Here is a 9,442-nt window from a genome sequence, read left to right on the forward strand (position 1 = left end):
CCGACACGCGTAAAGCTGATGCGAATGGAACGGTCATGTTTCTTCATCCAGAACATTCCATAATACATCAGAATAACCATTCAGGTAACTCCAGCTCTCTGGAAAGCTATCCTGGGAAGGTGCCATGTAGGAAAAATCTTCAGTGACAGCCATCAACTGCAAATAAGTCAGAAGATAGCAGAGTTGCGAGAGAACCTACTGAAAATATATAAGGTAACCCCGCGTTCTCAAACAGCTCCTCTGATCCCTCCAAATGTCCCTGCAAAGATGCGCCTTGTTGCGCATCTTCATTGATTTGAGAACCCTCTCCAATTTCTCCCAGCAATGCTTTCTCGCAATGTTCTCAGCTACTTGGAGAAGTATGAATCGCTATTTCCTCGGGAATTTGCCTTGTGATTCTAGAGGAAAACTCCACACTATCTAGGCCAAGCAGTCTCTGAGAAGAAGCTTCGCAGGAATCAGAACCTATTGAGCCTGCAGTTTGCACGCCATTGTCTGTACCCATGTCTTTGCTGCCGCTCTCAGTTTGTAGATTCAGTCTTTTCTTAATACGAGTTCTCCAGTAATTCTTGATTTCGTTGTCCGTTTTACCCGGTAAATTCTGCGCAATGCGAGACCACCTGACCATTTGAAACGGAGTCGTATGCTGAGACTGAGGCAATTGGCTGAGGAATTGCCTAGGCTGAAAATTTCAAAAAATCTTGTAAAAGCAGTGTTTGAATAGTGTTTTTATGGTGGAAATGGATTCAGCACCATCAAAAACGTCTAGGATACTTAAAATTTTGAAGTTTAAACACTATAACCTGGATTTACAAAACTCCTTGCAAAATTTTCTCTAAATATAACCAAAATTTCCATAACTTTCTGGACAATTCCTCTAGCTGGTTAGACTACAGCATTTGAAACTGACATATACTTAAAAAGACTACAGCATTTGAAACTGAAATATACTTAAAAAGCCAAATATTTAGAGAGACATATCTACTGAATATGTTGCAATTTATGAAGAGTATTATAGACTATACCTGTTCCCCCAACGGCGATGGAGTTTAATGATCAAACGTTCTTCTTGAGGAGTGATCTTGCTGCGCTTGAGATCAGGTCCGAGGTAGTTGATCCAACTAAGGCTGCAGCTCTTGCCATTTCACATTTCGATAATCAAAATAGTTAAAATTCAGGAGTGAATTAATTCCCTTGCTTTGTTGAATAAAAAATTATAAGGAAAAAAAATAAATTGAATTGACCGGAGTCCAAGAAGATTGTTTTTTGTTTTTAAAATAAAGGAAAATTTGGTAAGATTTTGATAAAATTTGGTAGAGATTTTTGTAAATTTAGATTATAGTTGTCAAACTTCAAGGTTTTGGGTACCCACAAGTTTTTGATGGTACTGAATCTATTTCCACCGTAAAAAAACATGATTTAAACACTGCTACTGTAAGATTTTTTGAAAGTTTTTTACCCAAAATCTAATCACTTTTAACAATCCAAACAATTCCTCTACGGCAATGGAAATAACACTTCCATTGATCTGAACTTCTTTGAAAACTTATTATGCCAAGTGCTAATAACACCACAATTCATCATGTCAAAAAAATAAACTATTTATGCATTTAAAATAACATTTTTAATTACTAAAATTTATATAGTTGAATCTATTTATGTATTTAAAAGAATATTTTAAATTACTAAAATTTATTACTTTGTAAAAAAACCTATGTTGCACGGGAACCGTTCCTGAGAGCTGGGAAACCCGTTCCGGTGGTTCCCACGCTCCTTGGAACTTTGGAGCTGCACAGGAACGTTCCGTTTTCTGTGGGAACGGCAAAAGAAACTTTGGACGGTTTCCGGAACTGGTCAGGGTTAAATTTGCAACGCTCCAGCGTTCCCATGTGCAAATTGGAATTGGCAGCGGTCTTTTAGCTATGACAGCTAGTTTCGAACCAAACATCCCTGTATGGTTTCGGTGGAAACTGCCAGCGTGATATGAAAATTGGCTATTTAAATTCACTAATTTAATAATTTTCCCTTTGAATTCACCCACGAAATTGCAAAATTTAGTAATTGAATTCAATATAGCAAGTCAAAAATACGTAAACCCCAAAGAAAAACGCAGTTGCTGTTACACACTGTATGATCAGAGAGAGAAATACGCACTTGTTATTAATAGACGATGCACTATTCGTCTTTCCACCAGTTTCTGTGGATATGAATGGGCGGGAATGTTTTTGGCGCCAAAAAAAACCCTTCAGTTTTTCCATATATGCTGGTTGCTACAGCTCTTTTCACTGAGAGCTTTAGTTGTTGTTTGGCGTTGAGAGCGGAGAGCTAAGTGCGTTGAGAGCGGAGAGCTGAGTGTGTTCAGAGCTAAGTGTGTTGAGAGTTGGAGCGCTGCCCTTCAGCAATAAACTACTTGTTTCGTTTTCATAAGTTCAGGTAAAAAAACAAATCAAGCTTATTTTATTTTTGTTTTTGTACATATTCGAGTTGTTTGGAAAGCGGAGAGATCATGTCTTAAACATTTAGATATGTTTACATGTACGATGAAACATTTTACTCAAATATGTATGGATACCATGCAATAAATATCTGCAAATTCTTTTTCTGTAACTTATATTAATGTAATTTTAGTACAGGTTCACGTAAATATTCAAATATGTTCATGGATACAATGCAATAAATATCTGCAAATTCTTTTTCTGTAACTTATATTAATATAATTTTAGTACAGGTTCACGTAAATATTATATTTTTTTGGTAACATAGGAGACATATGTCAACGCTTATTTTTGATAACATATGTCAACACATATATCTTTTTGCTATGGCAACGGTCTTTTTATTATATTTTTTTGTCTTTTTGGTAACATATGTTAACATAAAAAAATATAAATAAGAAGGTATATTTTTTTAGTGGCATGAAGAAATATAAATAAGAGGAATTAAATATTTGAATATGTTAATTGTTTTAAAATTGTAATATTTTTTTTTAGTATTTTAATATATTTAATCATATTCTACATTTTTATTTGCATTTTTTAAAGTTTAGATTAAGATGAGTTTCTCTTGACAAGTTAATGATCAACATAGAAAAAATACACAAAATATTGCTAGCATGCAGAAATTAATTGTTATATTATATATAATATGTTCATCAACATAAACACATATTTTGTTTATAGTTTATATTGTCCAAATTAAAATTTTGTTATTAATATCTTTTAGTCTTTCTGGTAACATATGTTGACATAAAAAATATAAATAAGAAGGTATATATTTTTAGTAGCATGAAGAAATATAAATAAGAGGGATTAAATATTTCAATATGTTAACAATTTTGAAATTGTAATACTTTTTTGCTTAGTATTTTAAGATATTTAATCATTCTCTACACTTTTATTTGTATTTTATAAATTTTATATTAAAATGAGTTTCTCTCTTCACAAAAAAAACACAAACAAAATGTTTTAACTATGACAATTTTTTATTTTTATTTTTAATTTACACTTCTTCTTTAGTGGGATTGGATATTAATCATATATTTAATATTAGTAATGGTGCAAAATTAACTTACATAGTGTTTAATTTTTTAACTCATCTTTTCACAGAAACTTTAACCTTTAGATAAATTTCTTCTCAAGAATTTTTAAAGGTTTGGAAGGCAGAAGTGGAATAATATACCTAATTTGTTCTTTCACATATAAAAATGCTCCGTATAGTTTTTGTTTAAGCATTCTAGGTGCTTTTATTAAAATGGAGGTAAGACTATCATGATATGACCTCAACTTTGATGTTATAAGATAATTTGATTTATTTATTTTTAACTTACATAGCTATTTTATTTAGGTCGTAGATTTTTAATAATAAAGAAAATTCAATTATTTAACTCATTTTTATTTTTAATTTGATTTATTTATTTTTAACTTGGATATTTATTTTTATTTAGATGGTAAATTTTTAATAATAAAGAAAATTCAAGTATTTAACTTCATTTTTAATTTCAATTTCGCTTCTATACATCAAATTGCAAAATAGTCTTCAATGTAATTAACTTATTAAGTTAAATACTTAATACAAGAAGTAATTAAATTTGCAAATTGCAATTCCCTTAGGCTTTTAAACTTGGATAGCTATTTTTATTTAGATTGTAGATTTTTAATAATAAATAAAATTCAAGTATTTAACTCATTTTTATTTTCAATTTAATTTATTTATTTTTAACTTGGATAACTATTTTTAATTAGATGGCACATTTTTAATAATAAAGAAAATTCATGTATTTAACTTCATTTTTATTTTCAATTTAGCTTCTATACATCAAATTTCAAAATAGTACTGTAATTAAGTTAAATATTAAAATACAAGAAGCCATTAAATTTGTAAATTGTAGTTCCCTAAGATCTTTGGTGATGTGCAAAAGAAAATGGGAGTAAAATTTGACAATATAGAACCTTAGGCACACTCACTCATGGGACCTCGTATTGAAGATCTGCAAAAAAAAATGCTCAATCTATTTTTCTGTTGTCTTGGACTTCTTCTCATCTCATTAGATGATATGTTGTTGTAGATATATTAATAATGGTAAAAAATTACCTTACATAGTTGTTCCTAGTAAGTATGAAAAGAAATAAAAAGTACTTGGGTGTAAGCCCTTAACCACTTAAAAGTTAGAGCAAAGATTAGTTTATGCTAATTTATTTCATTTTTTTTTTTTATGTCAATGCTTCTTTTTTATAATTAAATGCAAAACATCAAAGTTTTTCTATTTTGTTTTATTGGCATTATCCACATAGATAGTAGTCATTATCCACAAAGGTAGATATGTAAACCTTAGTGTGTTCTTTTTGTTAATCCTTATTGTTGGTTCAAATTTTGATTCATAAGTAGAACTTGACAGGTAAATTTGTGTCTTTGTATGTAAGTACAAGTTATTTTTTGATTTCTCATTGTAAATTTTGTTTATAATGTGTTTTTTTGTCTCTTGTATTAATCAGGAAAATCATGGAGGGTGGTAGTTCAATACCAACAAGTGAATATGAAATTTCTCCTCTTCCTCCAATTCCAAGTGGTCAAGTCCAACAAAGCACAAACCCCAAGAAACCCTTGTTAAAGTTTGTGAAGAAAATTACTAAAAACAAGAAAAAGAATAGTGGTGGTTGTGAAGAATGGATGTGCACATTGTGTAACCATGTGTTTAAAGGAAGCTACACTAGGGTGTGGCATCATCTTCTATCCCTATCCGGTGATGGTGTAAAGGGTTGTACATGTACTGTTTTGAAAAGGATGGAGTTGACAAAGCTTCATATGGCTTCCCTAGGATCCAATGTAATGAACTTGGAAAATGATTGTAATTTTAAAGTACCAAGATCTTCTTCCCATGATATGGAAGATTCAATTAATGAAAATGCATCAAACCAATTTAAGTCTGTGGGGGGGTCTACTTCTGAGAGGAGTAAGAGGCCCGCTAGTTTTGCTCAGGAACAAATTTCTAAAATCTACAATGTAGTACATAGGGATGAGGCTGATGATGCTATTGCCGATTTTTTTATGGCAAATGGAATTTCATTTAATGCTACCCGTTCTCCACATTACAAAGAAATGGTGCGAAAAATCATCGCTGCTGGGCAAGGATATGCACCTCCAAATTACAACAAAATGAGGACATCATTGTTAGATAAAGGGGTGACAAGAATGCAGGGGCTTATGGGCCCCCTTAAACAATCTTGGATTTATTCAGGATGTTCAATAGTTATGGATGGTTGGACATACATTCAACAAAGGCCATTGTTGAATATTATTGTTACATCTCCCGCTGGGCCTTATTTTTTAAGAGCAGTTGATTGTAGTGGGAAACTAAAGGATGCTACCTTCATGTTTGAAGTATTGAAAGAAGCAATTGATGAGCTTGGTCCTTCAAATGTAGTACATGTAATCACAGATGCAGCTCCTGTTTGCAAAGCAGCGGGTTTGATGGTCCAAAGTCGATATAGGCATATCTTTTGGACTCCTTGTTGTGTACATGCCTTGAATAATGTCCTCAAAGATATTGGTAAAATTTCTTGGATTGCAAAACTAATTTTAGATGCAAGAGATGCACAAATGTACATTTGCAACCACCATGCCTCTTTAGCAATCTATAAGATGTACTCAAGGAAGAGGTTTTTGAAACCTGCAGAAACAAGATATGCTACATACTTCATTCTTCTTCAACGTATGGTTGAGGTGCATGCATCCTTACAAGCCACTGTTGTTTCCCAAGAGTGGAATGCATGGTCTGAATCTAAATCAATGCAGGCAAAGAAGATAAGAGAGCAACTTCTCAATGATGATTGGTGGTCTGATTGTAAATATGTTGTTTCTTTCACAGCTCCAATTGTGGAGTTGATTAGGTATGCAGATTCTGATTCCCCCACCCTTGGAGAAGTTTATGAATGTATTGATAGCATGGTAGGCAAGATAAGGCACATCATTCGGGATAGAAACCCCTCTTTGGAGTTCTTCAATGAAATTCATAAGATAATAGGGAAGAGATGGATCAAACTCAATACCTCTCTTCACATGGCTGCTTATGCCCTTAATCCAAAGTGGTATATGGAGAGACCAAACAGAGTTCTACCCATTGATGATGAAGAAGTGAAACAAGGCTTTCTTGATGCCATATGCAAAATCTATACACCTAATGAAGCAACTGTAATGCGGGAACAATTTATTGATTTTGCTACCTTAAACCCTTCCAAATTCTCTCAAGATGCAAAGGTGGACATAAACATTTATGCACAAAGGAATCCCATTGGATGGTGGAGAATGTATGGGGGGAAAGCCCAAGATCTTCGAAATCTTGCCTTACGCTTGCTATCTCAAGTTTCTAGTTCATCATCAGCTGAAAGGAATTGGTCTACTTATAGTTTCATTCACTCTGTTAAGAGGAACAGGCTTACCTCTAAGAGAGCAGAGAAATTGGTTTATATGCATAGTAGTCTTCGACTTTGCTCAAGGAAGCTACCTGAATATTTAGATGGCCCTGCAGCAAGATGGGATGTTGATGCCGAGGAGGCTTCTCAGATTGATGATGATGAGGATAATCCTTCACCAGATGCAGGTTTAGTTGGCATACCTTTGGGTAGCATTGCAGGCGATCTTGATATTGATGATGGTGATGATGAAGTTGGAGTGCCTAGCGAGGCTCAAGGTTATATGGATAATCTTGATGTTGAAGATTTCACTTTATGATCATGTTCAACTTTAGTCTTTAATGTTCTGTTTTGGCCATTGAGCATTTTTGGACCATGTATTACTTTGCCACTTTGGGCATCTGTCATTTTTGTTTTACTATGTACTACATTGGGCAATATGAATATTAATATGATGAGTTCTTTTATTTTCACTATGTTCCTTAAATTCAAAAGAGTCTCTTGAATCATTTGCATTTTCAAATTTTCATTTTTGAATTTGATATTCATATAATGAATTAAAATTTTAAATTAATTTTAATATTTGAAATATTGTGATATATATATATATATATATATATATATATATATATATATATATATATATTATTACCGCTCCCAATTAGCCGTTTCCTGGAAAATTTGGGGAAACCTCTAGCCGTTCCAGACACCCGTACCCAAGTTCCCAACGTTCCCAAGTTCCAGAAACTTGTGCAACATAGAAAAAAACACATTTAAAAAAAAACTTATAATTATTGAAAAATATTGTTAAATTTTTTTTTTTTTTTTTTTTTCCTAGGTAACTAGATTGAGCTTAAGAATAGGCTAGTGTTTTTTTAGACTGTAGTAGTCTAGACCCTTTTGCCATAATTAATTCTCTCAAAGTGATTTTCATTTTCAATTTCTTTCCATAATATTTCATTTCTTAATCTAATGTCAAGTTAATTAAATCCCACATAAACCAACTAATTTACATCTCATAAATGTTAAAAATTCATATTTTTTGAAATAAAAATTCTGGATAACTGTGTATCTCCAAAATTCAAATAATTCAGAAAATTTTCATATAACTAACTTCATTTATACATTTTAAAACTCGTTTTAAACCTTTAAAATCCATAATTTTTCCCCAAAAAAATTGAAAAAAAAAAACATTCTACGTTAAAAACTCCATGCATGTAATCGCAGATCGTTAATCGCACATACCCGCTGCTTTGGCAAGCAAGGGCCAGCGCCCTTCTCCGTGCGAACTTATATATCTAATAAGCTGCATGTCCTCTTGAACAGTCCAGGGCCCCTTCCTCGTCTTCGGTTCCTCCTCATCTCCAACAGCAGAAAATTCCCACCAGGTTCTCAACGCCATAGAATTAGCCCACCAAAGTTGAAGCTTTGACTCTCTAATTGCTTACTGACAAGGGGCTTAAAACTTCAACGCCGACAATTTACCTTAATTACCAACTGTAGAAACCAATAAAATCCCCAGAAATTTCCGCCCTTAACTTAGAACTTCAAAGGGAAAGAAAAACAATAGCTTCTCGCTGGTTATCTCAATGCTTACTAAAGGATTTCAACCTTCTGTGGCACACACTAGCAAACACTCAATATTAATGATATCTTTGTGTTTTTCCAAAATTGAATTGAAGCCCCCCTCAGGTAAGCTCGGCGTTTGACTGTTGAGGCGAGCACCTTGTTGTTCACCATTTATAGTCATTTCTGCAGGGAATACCTAGCAGATGATTTAACAAACCCATGATCTGGAAGATCTAATGGGCCGCAATCATGTCAGCAATACAAAGTAAATCACATGAAAATATCTGCTAAAAATAAAAAAGATATGCAGTGTGAGAAAAGATTCATACACAATGAATGATCATTTTGAGTGCAATTAAAAGCACATTCGGCCAGAGGTGCTTTCAAATCTGTGGAGGGAAAAGTAGACCGGTACTACAGCATGGTTTTTAGATTTAGAAGACCGACATATAATTTCAGAAAGCGATGGAAAACGTTATAATATATAAGATATAGCAGAATACGATCCAGAATGACCATGGAATTATATTGTTGACAACTCGAAAAACAGACCCCAATGTGGTTGCAGATGATCCGCTTGAGGGGCCATTGTTCCTGGACAAACTGATTGTTTGTGAAGAATTATGACAGCAGAGACTATACACAAAATCTGCCGCATGGGGTCAGTACTATATGTAGGGGGGTTTTAAGACAATATTTGAGTCAATTGTCTTAACTTAGGACAAAAAGAAACTCAAATATTGTCTTAAATATTGTCTCTAAGCGGTTGTCTCAAAATATAATGTCTCAAAAATTTGTTTCTATAAAGACAATATAGAACACATATTATTATTGTCTCTATAAAAACAATTTGATTTGTCTCTCTAGAGACAATTTCATTTGTGTCTCTTTAGAGACAATTACATTTTTGTCTTTTTAGAGACAATTCCATAATTCAAACTATTGTCTCTCTAGAGACAATATAA

The 9,442-nt window shown here is 32.9% G+C and overlaps 1 protein-coding gene across 1 annotated transcript; it reads right to left on the reverse strand.

Moving 5' to 3' along the window:
* Positions 1-343: 343 nt before the first annotated feature.
* Positions 344-8,450, reverse strand: LOC149189673 (MYB-like transcription factor EOBII). Its single transcript, XM_089410303.1, has 4 exons — positions 8,150-8,450; positions 1,795-1,810; positions 1,026-1,135; positions 344-620 (listed from the first exon to the last, which is right to left on the reverse strand). The coding sequence occupies exons 1-4, from the start codon at positions 8,308-8,310 to the stop codon at positions 344-346; spliced, it is 564 nt and encodes a 187-aa protein (XP_089266429.1). The 5' UTR covers positions 8,311-8,450.
* Between the last annotated feature and the right edge of the window lie 992 nt (positions 8,451-9,442).

Source organism: Pinus tabuliformis, chromosome 3_1 (genome assembly GCF_031772625.1).
Source record: "Pinus tabuliformis cultivar Carrire ecotype Pingquan chromosome 3_1, CPIR1, whole genome shotgun sequence".
Lineage (NCBI taxonomy): Eukaryota > Viridiplantae > Streptophyta > Pinopsida > Pinales > Pinaceae > Pinus > Pinus tabuliformis.